General features: G+C 29.5%; 1 protein-coding gene across 3 annotated transcripts in view; it reads left to right on the top strand.

Moving 5' to 3' along the window:
* Nucleotides 1-23,410, top strand: part of LOC107440642 (plexin-A2) — a 471,562-nt gene that overhangs the window by 433,417 nt on the left and 14,735 nt on the right. For 2 of the 3 annotated variants that reach the window (XM_071184823.1, XM_071184824.1), the window contains 14 exons: nt 620-756; nt 3,156-3,347; nt 5,169-5,262; nt 6,751-7,005; nt 8,983-9,159; nt 9,984-10,233; nt 10,317-10,459; nt 11,463-11,593; nt 14,888-14,947; nt 15,864-15,941; nt 16,413-16,479; nt 18,040-18,186; nt 19,784-19,973; nt 21,962-22,065. In XM_071184823.1, the coding sequence (XP_071040924.1) occupies nt 620-756; nt 3,156-3,347; nt 5,169-5,262; nt 6,751-7,005; nt 8,983-9,159; nt 9,984-10,233; nt 10,317-10,459; nt 11,463-11,593; nt 14,888-14,947; nt 15,864-15,941; nt 16,413-16,479; nt 18,040-18,186; nt 19,784-19,973; nt 21,962-22,065 (2,025 nt within the window). Of the gene's footprint in view, nt 1-619; nt 757-3,155; nt 3,348-5,168; nt 5,263-6,750; nt 7,006-8,982; nt 9,160-9,983; nt 10,234-10,316; nt 10,460-11,462; nt 11,594-14,887; nt 14,948-15,863; nt 15,942-16,412; nt 16,480-18,039; nt 18,187-19,783; nt 19,974-21,492; nt 21,597-21,961; nt 22,066-23,410 lie in introns of all 3 variants that reach the window. The other variant, XM_043049324.2, reaches the window with a different exon arrangement.

Genomic DNA, 23,410 nt, shown 5'->3' with positions numbered 1-23,410 from the left:
CAATTGTGCACCTTACTTTGATTTCTAATCAGTTAGCAAAAATATAGCAGATTGAAAAATAAGAATTCTTTCTCTATTGTAAGCAGAAATATTTCTCAATTTCAAAATTTGCGGGCAAACCTTATCAGTTTTACAATTGTCATCAAGGACACTAAGAAACTTAAAAAAATATCCTAATATTTTAAGTATTAAGTTGAGAAAAACTATTCTTTTTGAATGCTTGTAATATTACTTTTTCAAACATCTTTTTTCAAGTTTGCATCTATAGCTTTTAGGTACTTTTTAAATAATTTAATTAATTTTGCATTTTTAAAAAAGCATTTGAATTTTTAATGCATTATCAAGTTTAACATAAGTTATTTAAATTCTTCAAACTAAATATAGTTTGAGCATAAAAAAGTAATGTGTCAGTTTTATCAACTATGCTATTAAAGGTTTTTATCTCATATCTTCTAATTGAGCAGAGTTTATATATAGGAATGTAATCAATATGTCTCATAATTGATGAATTTAATAATATTAAGTAACAAAATATAATTTTTAATTTATTTGATTTCTAATTTATTTGTGCAATTGCACTCTTTTGACTCATTGTGAATAAAAATTTTCCTTTGTTTAGAATCCAAGAATTACATCCATCAAACCAGGTAAAGGTCCAAGATCAGGAGGGACCATTTTAGAAATTTGGGGGTTGCATATGGATGCTGGAAGCCAAGCTGAAGCTTTTGTTGGAGCTCTACCATGCAATGTCAGCAGGTAGCAATTTTTTAATACTAAAACCCGTTGTTTTGCAATTTTGAACCGAACTTAGAGTACAGTATTTGGTAAAGTTTTACGACAAATTCATTTTAATGGAGGGCATCAGAATTTCAACAAGCTTACATTTGCTTTACATTAGTAGAAGAAAACATGAAAATATTCCATGGTTAGCTATGTTGTTATTCCATGGTTAGCTATGTTATTATTCCATGTTTAACTATAATGTTATTTTAAGGTAAGCAAATTTGAGTAATCACTTATTGTCTAACTTTATTTTTGCGGATTCAATTCTAAATCCAAGTGATTTTTGATCCTCTTTTTTTTTTTTTTTGCCAGTTTGTTTACAAATTTTCACATGGCTTTTGAAATTCAAATCCAATTAATACAATATTGCAACTCGTGAGTTTTAAATCTTACATTTAATATTTTTTAATTGCACACTTTTTTACTCCCTTTATTTACGCCAATTTCATCATAAAACGAAATTATCGTTTTAAATGCAGTTTTCGCTAAGCTTTTTTTGTTTTTGAAAATGACAAATTTTTACCTAGCGATCATTACAACACGCTAGTTTCAAATTCCACATTTAAATAATCACCTCAACGCACTTTGTTCTGATTGATTTCATCGTGAATTCAAGTTGTTCTATTTTTCAGCAGTTATTGCTTTACATTTCCGCATTTTCTTAAAAATTCTGGTTTTCTAACTACGATATTATAACATGCAAGTTTTTAATTGCCCATTTAAAAAATCATTTTTTGATGCAACTTTGTGTCGTATTTCATTATCAATCCAAATCATTCTTCCGCTGTTTTTTCAGCAGTTAGAGCCATGCATTCCAATGTTTTATTCTATCTGATACAGAATTCTATTAATGCAGCATAATTGCAACATGAAGAATTTGGCACTTGAATTTTTAAGCTGCTTTCCATTATTAATTTTTTCATTTAATTTTTTTGTAACAGGTGATTTTTTCAGGAAGAAAGCCAAAAAGAAAATGTTTCTTATTTAATATTCATGAAACCTCGAATAATTCAAGAACTATAAATAATATCTGAAGTATAATACCAAATAAACATTGAATCTAATTTCGTACTATAATGATTTTATTTTAATCTTTGGTTTTTGTTTAAACCGTATAAAAAACATATGAAGCAAAAAACAGAAAATGATATAGATATAAAGGGCTATTTGGTTACATTTTTCTTTTTAGCACCCTTGATTTCGTTTTAGTATTCGATTCTTGTACATATTTATAAGCATATACGCATTTATATTTTCGTTAATCTTGTAAAAGCAATAATATTGTAAAATCAATATCATTCAACAAAGGAAGTTATATATGGGGATATAACTGCATAATAAACACATAATCTCGTCTCTAATAACATCTAATGACATGATCTTGGGTAAAAAGCTTTGTTTCATACTTTTGCTACTTTTTAAACATATCTTACCTTATACATCTAATTTATATATCTTTTTATTTGAATAAAGTATTCCACTTTAAATCAGAGTTTGTGATATTTTTTTGAAAAGTTTTTAAAAAATCTGATTTTTTTTATATTTAAATCGGATTTTTTTGATTTTTATTCAAATATCATGTAAAGACTTTGATTTATGACTAAAAAAAAAAACTTTATAAATACCTAAAACAATTTTTCATTGTAATACATAGTTTGAATGCATAGCAACCATTTTGAAACAAATGCATGATTGAAATTTAAAGAGATAGAGGATTTAAAGTATACTTTAACTATTAAAACAAAGTTTCAATTACCAAACCATAATTTTAATTTAAAATTGTGATTTCTTTTTTTTTTTACTCTTGATTTTTAAAATGGCAAAATAGATGTAACAGATTATGATTCATTAAGAAATAAATAAATATTTTATCTATATATTTTTATATTAAAATATTCATTTTTAGCCCTATATCAAAATAGATAAGTTAAGCTAAAAATATTGTTAAAAAAATCTATGTACTCATTTAAATTTTTTTTCACAAAATTGCTTTATAGAGAATCTGATAATGTCAGATATACTGTTAACATATTATGAGGAAAAAATACTTAAATGTTTTCTTTAACCTGTGTTTTCAATCTCAAGAATCAAAAAGATTTTTTAAAAACGTAATTTCAAATGTGTTGGAATTTAACACATACCAAGAAAGTAATTTCGTTAGCTAAAATTAATTAATGCAGCATTAATAAATTTTAAAACTAAGAAAAGAAATAAAAGTATCAATAATTTAAAACAATGTTTTTTAACTTTTTAAATCTATATATATATATATATATCAGTTGGTTTAAATCTCAATGATTTCTTTTAAAAAATCATTTGATTTAAATCAAAAAACCCTTGCTTTAAACTGAAGAAAATCTTTATTTTTTTAGTCGTGATTCGAACAGAGCTGTTTGTCTAACGTCTGCCTCCAAAGAAACAACGACGCAAACTGTACGAATCAAATTCGACAATGGATTGAGGGTGTTTGAAGATTATAAATTTCTATATGTAGAAGATCCTACCATAATCATTGTAGAATCTGGTTCCAGCAGTCAAAGAGGCATTCCTAAGGGCATTCCAAGGTATAGATTCTTTTTTAATTAAATAATTTAGAGATGCATTTATGAGTTTCGAAGATGCATTAAGCACCAATTTGATAACACTCAGAAATAAGTATGTGTCATTTGTTGGATTAAATAGTTTGATTTGTATGATGGATAATTCATTGTTAGCTACAATTTTGTATGATAGTAACAACAACAAAAAATCATGGTAACAACATTTATTTTTAAATGTATAAATATTGTTTTTTAAATTTAAAAAAAAATGTTTGACAAATGAATATCTTAAGCGTAACTTTGACAAATCACCATGATAAATCAAGAATTATAATTCATCAGTAACTCATTTGTTTTTTGACCTATTAGTTATGCTTTTAAGTCAGCCATGAGATTCTTTCAACATTTTTAACAGAATTTCCAACTTTAACTTTGCTTATTTATACATATATATACTTAATATTACTGCATTATTTTATTTTATTTAATCATGATTTGTATATAAAGCTTAACAGCTTGTTGGACTTTCAATGTACAGTGCGCAAAAAAAAGATGCTGAATAACTTTCATTCTAACGATCGGATTTTCACATACTCGGTGTCAATCTTAATGATAATGGCGGGTAGCCTCAAATATGTTAATTATTTAGCATATTTGAAATTGTACTTATTAAAAATGTTCTTTCTCTGAATAAACATTAATTTTTTTTTATTTACTTATTTGGATTTTTAACTTTCAAAATATAGAGGGTAGCCGCAATCTGGAAGATATGGTCCTGATAGTTTGGTCAGGAGAGTGATCCAAAGTTTGGACCCCTCAATGTTAATTTCACTTTTTGCGTTTAGTCATATTTTTAAAGCTAATTAAGCAATTCAGGGGGGGGGGGAAATTGACCCACTCCTAAAGCCTGTTTACCCAACAATAATTTCATGCAAAGAATAATTTTTAATAATTAATTTATGTTATTTAATTTAATTATGTATGAAAAAATTTTTAATTATGAATTTTTATACCATATTAGTCTACATATTTTTCTATTGAAAAAAAGTCTAACTATTTTGAAAGTCAGGAATCCGAATATGTAAGAAAAATGTGTTTTTTGTGTCTGATTTTGTAACTTAATTAATAGTTAGTACAAATTAATTAGCATATTTGAAGTCACCTGCTGAAATCATTAAGATTGACACTTAGTATGTGAAAATCCGATCATTAGAACAAAAGTTGTTCAAGGTGATATTTTTTCTTTTTTCTCACACTGTAAACATAAATTTTTGTAAAAAAAAAAAATGAAACAAGTATGTAAATACTTTAAATGTTTTCTTTTTGTGCAAAATAGAGTTTCTTACAGCTTTTTTATTTATTTTTGTTATGATAAGAGGTATTTTCAGACTTTTTGTTCAGTTCCCACTTTCATAGTGTTGGCTTTGTTTTCAGAAAATTTTTTGTACATTACTACCACTTAATAAAATCTTTCTTTATGATAGTACATATAGGTTCTATCATATTTTTAGAGTTAACAGTTAAACACGAAATTTTTTACCTATTGTGTAACATACTGGCAAAAGTGTTGAGTTTTTACCTCGAAACCTATTTTTTTTTATGACAAAGTTAAGCCTAGCAAGGATTATTCTATAAAATTTTGCTCAGAATTATTAAAATATTTTATTTACTCTATGAAATCTATAAATAGGGTTATTTTTAATTGAAAAATGTATTTTACAGACAGCTTCCTGAGTAAAATGCTCATTCACTAAAGTACCACTTAGCCTGTTTTTTTGTCTAAACTTATTTATTCAATGTCTAACTTTATTCAGTGTCTAAAAGTTTTTTTATTCTGATTTCTAGTGGTGGTATAACAATTAGTGTAAAGGGGACCAATCTCAATTCAGTTCAACTTCCCTATATGTACCTGATGGTGAATGAAGAAGAGTTCAACAGTGTACGTTATTTTTTTTAGAACTTTCTTTTGTTGAATTTCACCAATTTCTGATAAAAACTCATTTCTATAGTGGAGCTTTTTGTCTAATAACAATGCTAACATTTCTTGACTGCTACAAACAGAATTTATCACCTAAAAAAATTTATCTTTAATACAAATTTTGACAAATTTGAAGTTTTTTTAGTGTTGCTTTAAATTAAAATTGATTTGCATGAGCTAAGAGAATTATTTTTAAAGAAAAGATATTAGTTTTTGATTAATGGTGTTTAAAGTAATAATATACATAGAATGATTTTGTTTATCTATATAATTATATTTTTGGAATTATATGTTGCATATTTTCTTGAATTCGCAAATCAAAGTTTTTAAGTTTCAAATTGTGTTGAATAATTTAATAGTAATTGAATTGTTTTAATTCCTAATAGTGTTAATAATCATTCTGGGTAACAGTTGACTCTGCTTAAGAATTGTTTAATAATTAATTGTTGAATTAAGCTATATTACAGGGTTACCACAGGCAACTAAAATGCGACTATTTTTGGCCTGAGGCAACTATAGCAATTTTTTTTTTGCATGAAAAGTATTAAAACACAACTATTTTCAAGAAAAGGTGACTATTGGGAGACTTTTCTGTATTCCTAGCGATGTTTTTTTTTTTTTAAACCATGATTTGGGATGACAACCTGTAGCCCCCGGGAGCTTCTGAACACGCTGAATTCTTTTTTCTTAAAAAATAAAATATGGTGAAAATTTTCAACTGCAAATTTGAGTCATCACTTTTTAATGCTTTCAATTTGCACAGATTCCATTGTAAATCTATTCTGTTTCTCTGTCACGGTTATTACTACAAAATTTCGCCTGATTTTAAATAACTAAATTTTTAATACAATATTACAATGCTTGAATTTCGAATTTGAGTAATCACTTTTCACGTTATATATATATGTATTTTCTAAATCAATTATTTAAAAAAAAGAACATTTTTTAGACAAAATTTTTTAGTATGTTTTTTAATGAAAGTTATTTTTTTTTGAAAATACACTAATTTTTATTTTTATTTAAAAATTTAAAGCTAGAACACTAACGTTTATGTAAAAATTATCACATTTGCAACAACTTGACTAAATGGATCATGGTATATGAGTTAATTAAATCATAAGTCAATAATTAAGTCATTTAATGAAATTTTAGTTTTATTATTGAAAAATTTTTGTTTTTATTTTAGTAACTGTTTTCAGAGTTTTCGGCAACTATTTTCCTGCTTTAGGCAACTAGTTTGCTCATTTTTTTTTGTGGCAGTCCTGATATTACTAAGGAATAATTATTAATCTCTGCTAAATTTTGTTACAAGTAGCATGCATGTAATTGAAGAAACAGTTCCTCTCAAAAGATTATAACTTATGTTATTTTTCAATTGCTGATATCTGTTAAGAATTGAAGTGTGTTTTGTATTAATAAGTTAAAATATTTGACTCATACATATTACAGACTTGTGAAGTGTTGTCTCCCACTGAGATGCGATGTAAGAGTCCCAGAGTTCCCGCTGAAAAACTGGATTTTGGGACGGAGGCTCATCCCATAGATTTGGATTACGGATTCAAGATGGACCACGTGGAACGTGTCCAAAACCTGAGCAGCCAGCTTAAATATTCCAAGTTCATAATGTTTCCAGATCCTATTTATTATCCTTTCTCTGAAAAGAATGGCATCAAATACTACAAAAGTGACTATCTCACCATTAATGTAAGTCCGCTATTCATCTGTGAACTTGTTTTCAGCAATTTGGTATAACTTAATGCTTATAGAACATTCTTTGAAACTTCAAAAACTTCCTAATCATTTTGGGACCTTTCTTTTCTCATCTCTATTAACTTAATGTATTTAGATTTAATTGTTTCTCTTCATAACTGCATACTATAGCCAGATGTGATTGTGCTCTGGGAAAAAAAATTTCACTAACCGTGATCCGAAAGTTTCCGGAAATCCAAGGTCCAGAAGTTTCAAGAAAACATCGGTCACATTTATAAATAAAAATTCTTGTATATAATATAAAGATATTAGGAATAGAATTTATACTTGGCATCTCTTTCATTTGTAAATATTTTTTCTGGTAGAATAATAAATGTGATTAGAGATAATTATTCATTTAAATTGTGCCGCATATAATTTATTTAGAATTTCATGTTTTGAAAATATCAATGGTTTAAATTTATAAAGACAGTAATTTTTTAAAATGCCCATTTAATGATTTTACTCAAGAAATTTTCAGGATTTTTTAGTTGGGCTCACAATCATACTTGCTATAGCTTAATGATTTAAAAACTCTGCTATTCATTTATAGGCTTTTGAAAATTTTAATAAAAAATATTTTCAGATTGTGAAACATACGAGGAATAAAATTAACTTGATGGAGTACACAGTTTTGGCTACTTTCCTACCAAACTATTGATACCATGCCCGTATTTCAGAGTAAAGAATCTGAATATGTCAAAGGAAAAAGTGTCTGTTTTCAGCTTAAAACATTGTCTTCACAAATTACCATATTTTAGGTTAGGTCCTATACCCATTTAGTCCTATACTATTCTGAAATTTGAAGAGGACACTATACTGATGGAGAAACCCTTCATGGCAGATGCTATGTCACCTATATATGTAATTTAAAGTTACGAAGAAAAATGAGTTCAGGGAAATTTTAAAGTAAGCCATGAAATTTCATGTGCTAAAAAGAATTTTTTTTTTTTAATATTTAAATACAACCAACTAATGCAGAATTACTTAAGCTTACTCTGTGAGAGAATTATCATGCAATAAAATATTTGTATTTCAGTAGTTTGAAAACATTTTTTTCAAAATTTGAAATTTTGTGGCTTACTCTATGTTTATCTCACCTCATTTTTTCTAAAAACTTTAAATTTTAAAATAGCAATGCATTAGAAATAGAAATTGCGAAGAAAAGTTTTTTCTGCAGTATACCATAGCAACATTTTTACCTTGGCCCCAGTTAGGTGCAATATGGGTCTGATATGAGCATGCACTGAGGGACCCATATTGGGATGTCTAGTTTTTTTAATATCGATCCTATATAGGACCGATATCAGCCTATATACTGCCTACTTAGGGCCTATATTGGCTGAATAATGAATATAAAATATCGGGTGACTTGAACTATTTTATGCAGGGTGAATATCGGATGAATAACGGCCCATTGAACCAAGATTCGTGATTATTGATCCAATGAGTTATTTTGCTGCTAAGTTAGTGTCATTTTAAGGTGTTCGCACATTGTATAGTGGCATGAACTACTTATCCGTTGTTTCTCATGATTTAATTTTAGAAATTTTACATACTAAGATTTAATCTTTGCTTGAAAGCAAATGTAGAGATATGTTCATTTGTTGGGAAATCAGACAAAAAAATTTTCTTTTCCTTATAAACAAATTTTTCACATACAGGCTTCAATTTTGTACTTTAAAACAATACAGGGTAAAATTAATCTGGCAGGTGTGGTGGTCTTAATAATTTATTCAAGGACAGAAGAAAATTCGGATATTTTTATTCTGATTTTACTTTTCTTTAAAGGATTTTTCTAAAAATAAGCTCGATACTCTTAAGTTTTATGGGTGAACCTCTTCATAAGACTTATTTACCCAAAAATAATTTCATAAAAAAAACTAAGTTTCATGAATTCTGTTTTGTATTCATCTGTTATTATTTTTTCAGGGTATGAATTTAGATAGAGCTTCACAGGAGAGTGACGTTGTTGTTCGAATTGGGACCAGTTTCTGTAATGTGACGTCTCTCTCCCGATCTCAACTCACCTGTCGACCGCCCACAACGCAGCCACCCGCGAGAGATGCCAATGGGAAACCTGACCAGAATAAAATTCCTCAAGTTGTGGTGAGTTGATATTCATTAATAGTTAAAAATATTTTAAATTTGAAGACATGGAGGAAGAGTTTAAGTAATGAAATTTCCGCTGATAAAAAATCACTTGCTACCAATAAAGAAAAAAAAGATAAAACATTTGCTTTTTAGAAACTATAACTTACTTTAAAAGAGAAAAATTTTATAGAAAACTTAAATAGTATTCTTATTGTTTTTAATGTTTATCATTTCATAAAGAATAAAAGTTCAAACAAAGCAGTGGCTAAAAAATTTGTTTCTGTCCCTTTTTTAAAAAAATAAAATATTAAAGAAAACTATGATGCATATCCCCAAGTTTTAAAGAAGACTCCTGTATTTTATGGTTATCTCCTGTTGACCCATATATTCCCAATTTGGCAATAAAATATCCGCTTATGGAAAAAATACTTCTCTTATTCCTCAATAGATGGTCCTATTGCCAGTACTGCAGTATGTTGAGTGTTAATAGTTTAAGTATTTATAAAAATAATGGTTTAAAAAAATCATCTTTAGATTAAGATTTATAGACATTTTTTTTCTTCGCTAAATGTAAATGCTTATATTATTTCCAATTTCGACATATTTTTTACTTCGCTATGTATATGTTAATGGTTATATTGTTTCAAATTTCGAATTTATCTTTTTGACTTACATGATTATGCATGATGTATCAAAACTTTACTCGTAGCATAAAAAATTTCAAACTTTTTGTGATCATATCAATTTTTTAACAATTTTAATTTCTTAACTTATTTATTTATATATTTTTTTTAAAAAAAATTCAAAACTAATTTATGATTTTTGTTTTCATTGCTTAGGTTGAAGTGGGAGATCACTTGAAATTTACGATAGGCAAACTGAGCTATGAGCTTCCGTCTAGTCAAGATGCCACCCTTACAAAACCTGTTATTATTGGTGTGATTACTGGTGCTTGTATTCTGGTTGTCATAGTGATTATCATCCTCATTGCATATCGTCGTAAGTCAACTGAAAGCTCTAGAGTACTCAAGAGTATGCAGGAACAAATGGATGTTCTAGAACTACGTGTAGCTAGTGAATGCAAAGAAGGCATGTATCAAAATTTGTTCTATAAACACTGTTCTGATTGAGCTGATTTTTATATTTTTAACTATTTGTGTTGTATTTTTTAGCTTTTGCTGAACTTCAAACAGAGATGACAGATTTGACAAGCGACCTGACAACGGGTGGTATTCCATTCTTAGATTATAGAACTTACGCCATGAAAGTTTTGTTGCCAAACAGTGATGACCACTCTGTACTGAGAGACATGCAAGTAAGTGGACGACTTAATTCTCAATTCTAGTTGTAAGTGGACCACTTTCATGTATTTAGGGGTCAGTTTATGGAATTAGATGAGTCACTGATTTTTTGTCCCACGATGCACTGATCATAAAGACACAGCTCCCAGTTTAACACCAAAGTCACGCATCACTGGTTGCGGGCAGTAAGCAGGTGAGTAACCACTTTGATCAGCCTGCGTAGGAACTGAGGGTGCACGGTATCATCCTCGTTAAACTGTTCTACCTTAAAGTGATCAACTTGGCTCACAGGTCTTTCGGCTACCAAAGCAAGGGAGCTAACCCCTCCGGTGGCATGTCTTTGGATCATCCTCAGGGATGTTGCCCAGACCTTCGCCAATAGCCCATTGTGGTAGCTCCAGTGCGACATAAATAAAGTACCTACCTATAATTTTTCATCTCATTTTATTTTCATAGTTCATGCACAGTACCGATCAAAATTTAGATAAAAGTTATTAAACTTTTTTACATAGCTTTTGAAATGTTATTTAGCATCAAATGAGGCATAAATTAACTGAAGTAGTGACTATTTGTTTTATAAATTTTATTAAAAAAATGATTTGTCTAAATATCAAATCAACATAATTTATTTTTTAGAATGCCAGCTATTATAATTTTTTAAAATTACCAATACGCAAAAGTGTATTTAATTAGAACACTTAATGTTAAATTCATTTCAATGTTTTGAAATTTATTTTGCTGTGATTGCAAACCAATGTCACAGAAGTTCTTTAGTAGTTTCCCCCTTATAGTCTAAGTAGTAATTAACTGTTCAGCTATTGGTTTAGGTTAGTTTTGAATATTATTCCATTAACACAATGAAATTTTGTTCACATTCTGCACCACTTATGAAAGATTTTGAATAGTAGACAATACCACAAGAGAAATTTAGTTTTTTCATAGGAGGTCAACTTACATGGATGACCTGGTTTTATTTTATGAATTTGAAACTGAAAGTGTTCATTAATTATATTTCAGATTGATCCTATTAAAAAGCCTTATATTGAGAAAGGTCTGCGCTTGTTTGGTCAACTCATTATGAATAAAACATTTCTACTGCTGTTTATACGCACACTAGAATCTAATCGTTATTTTTCTATGCGCGACAGGTAAGACTCCTTTCTTTTGCTTAACTTGTTCTTAATAATAAAATGTTTATACAGTGCTTAAAAAAATCACTTAGAATAATTTTTGATCTAATGATCGGATTGTCATGTACTAGGACTCAATGATACGAGAGGGTGACCTGAAATGTGCTAATTAGTGTGGGGGATATTTTTAGTAAAAAAATCTGATGCAACATACTTTGTTGAATAAACATATCTTTTTTTTTCTTCAAAGGATCTGGATTTCTAACCCCCAAAATATAGGGGGTAGCCGCAATCTGGGAAATATAGTTCCAATAGTTTGGTCATTAGAGCAGCCCAAAGTTTTGACCCCTTAACCCCTTGAATTATGCTGAAATTCAAAACAAGCTGTGCCTAACTTATGCACCTGAATGTTCTCAAAAAAAGCCTAAGACGAGAGAGACACACAGAGGATAAAAGAGTAGGAAACTACATATAAAATACCTATTCATGTGAAGAAGAGATAAGAGCCCATTCCGACGTTCTTGTTTAGCCCGAGATTAAGACGACGAGTACGGCGGCAAGTGATATTCATGTTTGGCATGAAATGTCTATTACAAGCTAGACTTGTGATATTCATGTTTGAGATGAAATTAAATAACGAGCCTGACTCGTGATATTCAAGTTGGGCCTAAATTTTTCATCGCAAGTCAGTCTCTTGAAAATAGTGCAAGGGGTTAATGTTAGTTTTCCTTTTTGCTTATTTTGCCATATTTCTCATTTTTCAAGCGAATTTGAAATTTTTGTACTTAATTATAAAATTTATTATTTATTGTTTTTCATTATTATATTTTATGAGAGTCAAAAAATTTTTGAATTGTAAGGTATGCATATTATTACATAATTTTCATGAATGTAATTTTATGTTTTAAAAATAGAAAAATTTGAACAAAATCGGTTGAATAGTTTCTGAGAAATCTTAATTTCAAATGTACACTGTAATAATTTATCTGTCTTGCAATTTAAAACTTTTTCGACTCTTATAAATAAATTAATTAAAAACAAATAATTACGAATTGTTTTTTACATGGAATTAATCATCTTTCAGAAAAAAGTTTTTTTCAATTCTCTTTAAAAAAATATGTGAAAAGGCGAAATATACAAAAAGTAAAATCACTTAAGTGATCCAAACTTTGAAATGCTCTCCTGGCTCAACTAGTGTGACCATATTTCCCTAATTGCCTCCTTTATGTACAGGGTCAGATATTCTGTAAACAACAAAAAGTATGTTTATTCGGAGAAAGTACACTTTTGTGCCTGACTTTCAAATTTAAAATATTATCTATACTAATTAATTAGCATATTAGGGTTCACCCTATGGAACCATTAAGATTGCGTTCCAGATCCGATCAGTTGATCAAAATTTATTCAAGAGGATTCAGTGTTTGTTGTTTTTTTCCCTTGTACGGAATCTTAATGTATGTTCAGAATGTTCAAAATAAAACTACACATTTAAAAATTAATTTGCAAAATTTTATGTATCACTTTAAGTTGTCATGTCTCTTATATACTTCAGTGTTGGAGAGTAGATTAGTGTAGACAGCTAGAATAATACTCTTATGTATTAATCAAAATTTCTCTAAAAATATTGCAAGATTCATAATATATTTGTTTTTCTCACTGTCATATACAATTGAATGACAACACACGTGATTGTCAAATCCTTAACTGTAAAACAAGGTTATTGTGATTGAAAAGGAATTTTCTTAATTTGATTTTTAATTTCAATTTGAGACTATTTTTATTCATTGTTAAATGAATATTAGCTATTATGTTGCGTTTGATTAGCATTTTCTTATTAATAAATGATGGATTTATACAAGGGGTGCTTCAGTAGAACAATCGTTTAAAATGCTGCTCAATTCGAAGATAGAGAGCCTGAGGTTGTTAGTTTGATCTGTGCAGCTGATTCAAAGTTCGAGTTAAATCTCCCAAAGTCGAAAAGTTTTCTCATTTACTGTGGGGTGGAAGTTTGGAGAAAGTTGTACTACCTCAGGTGATGTCCATGTCACCTTATGAAGGTCAAAATTATGTGGCATTCATGCTACAGCTGTTAAACGATAGAGCCCTGAGAAACAGGGCTAGGTGCTTGGCCATTGTTGGGTGCCTTAAACAAGGATATGACTCCCTTAGGCCGTTTACAAAAATTAAAAAATTATCATTAAAATATTTTTTCAAGGTGTGCTTTTACATATATACTATTAACCCTTTGACGGTTAGGGAAATGGGCAGTATTACGAGTAAACAGTTGTTGAAAGTGGGAGTTGTTTTAAAAATTTCTTAAAGTATTTGCAGTGCATAAATAACAGTTTTTGCATACTTGAAAATAATTTATAAATTAAATTATTCAATAATAAATTATAAATATAAGACAAATATTAAATTGAGAGGACTAAATATATACAACTAATGTAAAACTTTATGAAGCATTTAAATACAGTAATTACCTAAAATTCTTTAACAATCATAGTCATCATCATAATTATATAACTTTCACTTTTTAGCCATTTTACTTTACAAACACCCGAAAAAAAGCACCAAAATATTCAGAAAAAGAACAAGGTAAAGAAACATTTCCCCCTTCATTATGAAAAGAAATTCATGGAACCCGTACAGCCATTTGTAGACGGTAAAACTAACCACATTTCATGCATAAGATTTGTTTGTTACATAATCTATGCAGAATAATAATGGGAAACGAGCTCAGCTCGTCAGTGCGCATTGAGGAAAAATTTCAATACGCAAGTAGTGCTCGTTTCTAATCATTTCGGTCAAAATCTTGCTTTCGAGCGGAACTCTTTTGCTCGCATTATGAAGCAACGTTTGAATGAGAACCGAATTCTTACATAACCTTCAAAGGATTAATGGGGGGAAATGTTGCGTTATTAACAAATTTTTTTTGTTAGTTTCTAACTTTTTATTAAAGTTAAACATTACTTTCTCAAAATTAGTCCAATAATTGTTTAGCAATGAGTTAATATTTACGATATTTTTGTGCACTCGCTATGTACCACCCTCAGGGTATAGGGTCTGTTCCCTTCCCCCATGGAGGATTTTGAGCATCCCACGTCCGTTTACCGAAAAGGTCTCCTTTCCGGACACTTTGCAAACTGACCACAAATGTTTATATTGACTTTTAGGGTCTCCTTTTAACTTAATGTAAAACCCGCAATTTTGAAGCAATTCATTAAAAATAAACAAAGGATAGTCTACTAAGTGCAATTCTTGAAATCTTTTTTGCTAATGTTCTAAAATATTTTCTTCTTTCTTTTTTAGAGTTAATGTTGCTTCCTTGATAATGGTAACATTGCAAGGAAAAATGGAATACTGCACTGAGTAAGTGGTTTTATAATTTTTATTATTTCTCTAGCTAAAAATACTGTTTATTTTCAATTCAAGTTGTGTTGTTACTAATCCTAATAATTAATATTTACGATTGTTAATTCTACTTAAGCTTTTGCCTCTGGCTGGTATAACAAGTTGACCAGAATGGCGACCTTCATCATACGATTGCGCCGTAAACAAAAGATTAAAGTATCTCGAAGGATTGTAATGTGAAAATTTAAAATTACAATATTGTTATTTTTACTGTCAGAAGTTATACAACCTTATATTTGCTTGATTAGGAAATTGGTCTCAATATTGAAGAGTATGGTTATTTATATTTTCCGAGAATTTAACATATAATAATATTTAGTTGTCAACTGCCAATATTGTTAATCCCATTTACATTGAATTAAATTATTAACACTGTTTCATAAATTAAAGATAGGAAATTCAAAAATCCTCATCAAGACAGTCGACAGTGGTCTTTGACCTTCTCCATGTTGTTCTTCTTGTTGCTGGGTCTTGCTAGTAGAATTTCTTGATTGTTTTAAAATCAACGTTATTGAAGTGTTCAGCCTCTTCGAAGTTTTTGTTATTTTCTAGCCTTGCTTCTTGTTGGTTTGTGTTTGAATATTTTAGCTGAGCTAGTTATATTTAAACAGCAAATGTGTCTAGCAAATATCCTTCTAGCAGAAAAGAAAATTAAAAACCACCAATTACTGTGTTAAGAAAAATATAAAAAATCGTGTCATGAACATGCATATTTTTTCCCTTAAATTTCTCCTTTTGCAAATTATCAGCAAAATTTGTTATCTAAAGTTGTCATGCAAACCAATCTAAAAAATAATAAAGAGTTTACTGAGTTAAGTATTTAAAATGCTAATATTTTTTGTGTGATTTTTTTTTTTTTTTTATAATTTTTCAGTATTTTGAAAACACTAGTGGCTGAACTAATTGAGAAATGCATGGAAGGAAAAAGTCATCCGAAATTGCTCCTGAGAAGGTATGTAGATGTGTTAAATTAGTTTGTAACTTACCTAAATTTTACTGTATATAACCGACTAATGTGCAATTATTAATCCATAATTACTGTGATTTTGTAGTCAAAATTGAGTAATAAAAATTGTGGTTGTTGAGCATTTTCTTAATAATCTGTAAGAAGAAGTTTTTTCCTTTAATTAATAGGAATTATCATTTTTTGTTAGCAAATATTCAAAAAATGTAGCACTTAATGTTTCTCTTTTATATTTAATAGTATTAATTTTAATTACATATTATTTTCATATTTAATAGTATTACTTTATTAATATGTTACTTTTTCATGCATACTATTGCTATTAGGTTTATACCCATATATAATAAAGTAGTAATTATGCATTTTGTCTTTAATTCTCTTTATTTGATCTAACGGACAAAAAGTGAACACTTATTTTGTACTCTGTGTTTCATTAACATGAATTGTTTATTTTTACAGAACAGAGTCTGTAGCTGAAAAAATGCTTTCTGCTTGGTTCACATTCCTTTTGTACAAGTTCCTCAGAGTGAGTTTTTATTTCAACATATTTGTTTTATGTCAAGAGTATATTAAAAACCATTGTATTTATTTTATTGGTCTTTCTTTTTACATTGTAAATATTCTTGAATTAAGTAGAGCAAGGCTCGAAAAAACTCAGAACTTTACCCGTCTTGAGGACGGCTTATCCAACAATGTACCCGTCCTCCTTTGAAACTAACCCGTAGCTTCAAAATAAATAAAAATATAATTTTCTCTTAGAAATACTAGGTTACTAATTGTAACCTAGTATTTCTTTTATGAAATAATTTAAGTGACGAAGGTCAAGTTATCTGGAATGTCAAGTTATCCGAGGGTACTGCATTTTTTAAATAAATCAAATATGACGTTTGCCAGTTCCACAATCAAGCCAATGATTTACAGAGGCTTCTGCACAGAAATCTGAAAAGGGTTTTCCATTTAAGTAGATTTTTATAATTGCACTTAACGCTTCTAGTTTAAGACCAGTACGTAATGTGTGTGTGTGTGTTTTTTTATTTATTTTTTTAAGTTCATTGCTGAAAAGCCCCTTTTAACCACTGCAGTACTCCCAGACAGAGAAAACATCAATTCCACCATGCCCAGTATGTTGCTGTATTGTGGGTCATTTTTCTGCATTAGGTCTTCATAAATAGGCGCTAGACTCTTGTAAGAAAACAAAAATTGAAAATGTATCGCGAACATTAACAGGAAAATGACTATCCGCGCGGACGTCGAATTCGAGAAATTCGCTGTCCCCGGGGAATTTTTTTTACCGCCGAGGACGGGCGGTTTTTCGAGCTCTGAAGTAAAGTCATTTTTCTATTGAAATTTTCTGTACTTATTGTGTAAATTTATTTATTTCCAAACCTGTTTCTTTTTTATTACATTTCAAGCATTTTCAAGTCATTATTTGATCATGATTAAAAAATATTGTCCTATATAAAATTGTCAGATTCACCCGATATATTAAATCCATTAATTAGCCAATGTAGGCCCTATATAGGGAATTCTAAGACCAATATTCAAAAAACTTGTCATCCCAATATTGATTTCTCTATGTATATTCTTATAGGATCCATATCGAGCCAGTTTTGAACCCAACTGGGGGTCAAGGCAAAATTGTTGCCATTCCACAGGGAAAACCTAGAAAATGCAGGGAATTTTTCCTTACAAACTGGAAAAAAAAACGGAATTTTCGGCTCTTAAATATGCAAACCTCTCAAAGCGCATCCAATATATAAGGATGATAGTTCATCTTTAAATATTCCATAGATAAAATAAAGCTATAATTTGGCTTGCTTTATTAAATTATTTAATTTATTATCGCATTATTTCTTTTATATTGAGCTGTATCTATCGTTATCCTAGGATAGTATAGTGCTCGTGTGTTTCCTCATAATATAATGTGTATAATATATGCCGGAAAAACGGAATTTTTTTCACAGATATGAGTGGCAACCCTTTAAATAGTTGACCTTTCTTTTCCAATACTATATGTTAAGTAGCAATATTTTTTTATTATTCTGACAAATACCTGTATTTGAGAGTAGTGTATTGAATGTTTCAGGAGTGTGCTGGAGAGCCTCTGTTCATGCTGTACAGGGCCATCAAGCAACAGGTAGATAAAGGACCAGTAGATGCAGTCTCCAGTGAGGCCAGATATTCACTGTCTGAAGAGAAGCTCATCAGGCAGTCTATTGAGTACAAGAGCATGGTGCGTTCATTCCCCCTTTATTACATTTTATAACAATGTGACTAGCCAAAAACTGGAATTTTCTGTTTTCTCCTAAGATGAATACAAACTTCTGAAAATACATTGTAAAATATATTAATAAACTCTCCATAAATGCCTTCTTTTGATTTCACTGAATCGTAATCAAGTATTTAATTCTGAAGGAATACAACTCCCTGTTTTTTTTTAATATCTTTAATGATTTTGAAATGGATAGATGGCCTAGAAAAAGACCTTTTGGTCTTAAAAACTGAAAAACACTAGCAGGAAAAAGGTTGGCCTGGTAAAAACTTCTTGAAGGCTAAGGCCCACCCTGGGCTGTCGAGCCATTGATGATGATATTTATGGACAATTTATATTTTTTCTCCTTTATTGTTACTTTGTATACACGTTGATTACTACAATTGTCGATTGCTAGTTAAGCATTTTTTTTTCTCTTTTAAGGAAGGCTATCTTAAAATCTAGATTTTTAGTGTTCTCGAATTTTTGCGCATCCTGCTTTTGCCCATGATCTTGCATTCTGTGTGGTCGAGCTTTTACTGTTTATAATTATATAACTGGTGCTTGACTCACCTGTAACAGAAAAACTAAAAATATTTTCATGTGCAATTTTATTAAAAATGGCACTAAAAGAATTGAAATATACAGTATTAATACTAATGAGTGACCCTATTTTAAATATATTTTATAAAACTCTATTACAATAAATGACACTTGAATATTCAAAGTTTTTTTTTACCTGCAAATGTTTGTTTCACAACAAGCATCTGTAATACAAGTCGACAAGCAGAGTTTGTTCCACACATTTTTATAGTTTCACACATACTGTTGCATAAATATGTTCTTTAAGCTCTTAAAACAATGTCTTTGACGTTTCCCCCACAACTAAGTTAAGACATATTGGTCAAGAGTCACTGTCATACTACTTACTGTGTATTAATTAGTGTTACCAAAAACACTGAATCTACAAAATGAAATGTGTGGAACTGACAATTATATAGATGTGATAAACAATTGACATATATCTAAAATAACTTTGTAAAGTTTTATTTAATTTTGTGTATTACTTATTGTGTATGGCTGAAACAGGGTCGATCATTTGCCCATAAGTATTACTAAGGAATATAATACCAAAAAATATCTTATCTAAATTCATTACATTCATATTTTTCTAAAATATGACATTGTTTTTATATATTTAATTTGACGAGATAAAAAAAGTTTTCTTTTAAATGCATGCATTCTGTCAGAAAATTTTAAATTGTAAGAAAGTTACTTAATCCTGAACATTGCTTATTTTATTTTCCTTAAAAAAAAGTCTTATAAATTGTCTATAAAAATATTGTTAGTCTTATGAATTGTTTGATCTTGTATATGAAAAAAAAATCAAACTCATTTTATTACTTTAGAAACATCCTATTTTTCTTTCTCTTTACTCAATTTCTTTAAAAACATGACAAATGATATTTGACATTTTTTTTATTTGAATATTTTAAATCAATGACTTTTTATTTGGGTGATTTAAATCATTGTATTGTTAATTTTTTTAAGTCATAAATGTGTGAACTGATTGTTTCAGACGGTGTACGTGTCGATGTCTTCACAGACTGTGTACGTACAGGGTTTGGAACCTCACGGAGAGAACATTGAGACACCAGTCAAAGTATTAGATTGTGATACAATTTCGCAGGTGAAAGAGAAATCACTTGACGCCATTTACAGGAACACACAGTTCTCACAGAGACCAAGTAAAGATGGACTCGACTTGGGTAAATTTCTCGTTTATTATCGGTTACAAATTTCCGTTTCATCACTTTTATTTGTATTATAAACAGAGTTGCACAGCTTACCAATTTTTGAATTTACAACTAAATCTTTATTTAATTTCTGATATTAAATTGGAGCATATATCTTGGATAGCATGCATATATTTCATAGATTTTGGATATTAGATTAGCACTAAAGCTTTATTTAATTTTGTTATTAGATTTGATCAGCTTCTTGCACAAAATCTATTCAACTTATCAGCCTATTTGGTAATCGATAAAATTAATGTACAGTTGTGCAGTCCATAAATTTGTAATAAAAATATACCGTTAGTTTTAGTCTTGCAGATCCCAGTAGAACACCGAAGTCGAGCATCACTGGCTGCGGTCAGTTAGTAGGTGAGTGATCGCTTTGATCAGCCTGCGTAGGGACCGTCGGTATCGGTTCTCGTTAAACTGTTTCCCATAAAATGCTCGACTTTCCGCATAGGTTGTCGGGCTAACAAAGCACGGAAGCCATCCCCTCTGCAGAGGATCGAAATTGCAATGTCATGTCTTCAGATCATCCTCAGGAATGTTTCCCAGACTGTCGCCAATAGCTCATTGTGCAGTTCTAGTGTGACGTAAACAGGATTGGGGTTTTTGGACATCCTAAACTGGTTTTGGACAGGTTTTTACTGTCTTAAAGTGTCCCAAACCTTGAACATTGGTAAAAGGTAAAGAATATAAGAAATTCTATGTGTGTAACCATTGTATACATAATAATTACATATTATAAATATTTGATACCTATTATACAATTTGCTTTGACTTATTAAAGGAAAATAACATGAGCTCCTCAATTCATGAAACAACAAAAGTGAATACCTTATCCTTTTAATATGAATAAAAAATGATTTTATTACTGATAAATAATGCAATATTAAAAATAACACTTTTTTAATAAAGCTTGCCTTTATTCCGTTGTTTTTTCAAAAATTAGCCTTTTATTTTTCACAATATTTTTACAAATTGTGACATAATTTGAATAAAAGGGCTTTGGACAAACAGGTTTTAGACAGGACAACCATGGATTAATCCTTTCTGTCTTAAACCTAGCGAACTCAGGACATAAATACCTACCTACCTATTTAATTTTGACCCCAACCGAAGATACAAAGCATCTCCTGGATCAAACAGTGGGACATGTAAACCTTTGTGGCTCATGAAATGTATAATTCTACCCCACATTTATGTCACATGAAGAGGGAATCTCCCATTGCTAGACCAACAATAAGGAAATTCTAACCCATGATCTGTCTACCACTGAGGTAGGCAAAAAAATGAATAACTTAATTTTGTTGAAAAGTTATTGCTCAAATGTGCAATTCAAAATTTGTGTCTTAGTACCATATTTAAAATATTGGGAAGAAATGTGAAAATGGGTAAAAAAAAAATCATTAATAGTTGTAAATGTTTAAAAAGTTTTTCTGTCTCATTAGCTGAAGAAAAAATTTTTTAAAAAATGAAAATTGTATTTCAGAGTGGAGAGCTGGCAATTCAGGGCGTCTCACACTTTCAGATGAAGACTCCACTACAAAAACTGAAGGAGAGTGGAAAAGGCTCAATACTTTAGCTCATTACAAAGTAATACTCTTTTCATAATTTTTTTTAAATGTGAAAACTCTTTAATGGAGTAAGTGGATAGAGGTGTGTAATATTTAAAAAAGTACAGTAGAGAACCGATTATCCGGAACGATCGGGACCATCGCTATTCCGGATAACTGATTTTTCCGGTTTTCTGAATCGCTACAAAAAGCCGTTTTATTATTGTTAAATCCAACTTAAAAAAAAACATGTTTGGAAATAATCTTAAAAAGAAGGAAAAACGATGAAGTAATACACTAATGATTATTTCCAAAATGATGGTAAGGTAAACATCTTTCAAANTTTGCAGCTTTATTTGCTTGCTGAAGAAACAATTTTTTATTAAAATTGAAATTGTATTTCAGAGTGGAGAGCTGGCAATTCAGGGCGTCTCACACTTTCAGACGAAGACTCCACTACAAAAACTGAAGGAGAGTGGAAAAGGCTCAATACTTTAGCTCATTACAAAGTAATACTCTTTTTGTAATTTTTTTAAATGTGAAAATTCTTTAATGGAGTAAGTGGATAGAAGTGTGTAATATTTAAAAAAGTAATATGTTATTACCATTCATAAAGAAGATATGTTTTAAAACACTATCATAATTGTTTTAGAAACTTGTCTAGTTTTTCTTCATGCCACCTTCATCCGCTTTCCCTTCACAAGCTCTCTGAGTTCATGATTGTCAAAAGTATCAAATAAAACATGTATTTATTTTTGTACTCCTACCATTTAGCAAAAGGATAGATCGGCGTGGTAATTTTAATTTTTCTTGCACAAATTTGTAATCGAACATGAAAAACAGTGGTTATTGTTGCAACCAGTTGTAAATTCAGAAAATATGTGTTTTCCTAATAACAATTCTAATAGCAAATGATGCTATTAGAATTGTTTCGTAATAGCAAATGACTAGGAATCTTTAACTCGGTCTAAACATACAATTTTTGCATCTTAAATGTTTTGACGGCAACTGAAAAATTTGCCATACTCGTTACGTAGAGTTTTTTACTGCATGTCTTCTTGCGATTCCACCTGCAGCATTTAATTAGCTCAATTTAAAGTTTGCCTCATGAATCATTCAGATAGCACATTAAATCAGATTTTTAGTTGAATTTACAATCTTCTGTTTTCATTTTGTTTGAAAAAAATTTTGTTTGAAACCTTTATTGGTCTTACATCTTAAAGTCCAAATTTCCATAATTTAGCACCCAAAGGGTCTGTTTTAAAAGTCTCTAATTTTCCTATGTGGTAGCTAAATTTAGTAACTTTTTTTTTTATTCAAAAACTATCGCTTCATAAACTGAAATTAAATGGAGGACAAATAAGATAAGTATAATAATCATTAAAAATATGTTTTAGGTTATTATTAAGCTCAAAAAATTTAACTTGGATTTTAATCAGCAAATACGATGGGTAAAATATTATATCAAAATATGGTTACGACTAGTAAAAATTTTTGCAACCAGTCTGTAACTTTTTCACGAAATAATTGTGCTACCGCTAAGGACTAACCACTGCAATCATTTTAAGCGTCTTATGCAAGCATTGCGCATATACCTCTTGCTATTTAAAAGCAACAATAAACAACTCATAATACCCTCCTGAATAATTAAAACCACTGGAAATTATGCTTGCTATGATTTGTACCCACGTCAAATTGTTACTGCTACGAATTGCACCCACAACAAACTGACGCTCCAAGGAATCTTGGATTTAAAACAAAAATATATAAACTAAGCATGTTGACAGTTTTTTTAACAATTTTTTTAAAGTATGTTTTCTGTGCATTTGCTTAAATATTAGTTTAAATAATGTT

Source organism: Parasteatoda tepidariorum, chromosome 9 (assembly GCF_043381705.1).
Source record: "Parasteatoda tepidariorum isolate YZ-2023 chromosome 9, CAS_Ptep_4.0, whole genome shotgun sequence".
NCBI classification, from domain to species: Eukaryota; Metazoa; Arthropoda; class Arachnida; order Araneae; family Theridiidae; genus Parasteatoda; species Parasteatoda tepidariorum.
This window is presented reverse-complemented; position numbering and strand designations above follow the sequence as displayed.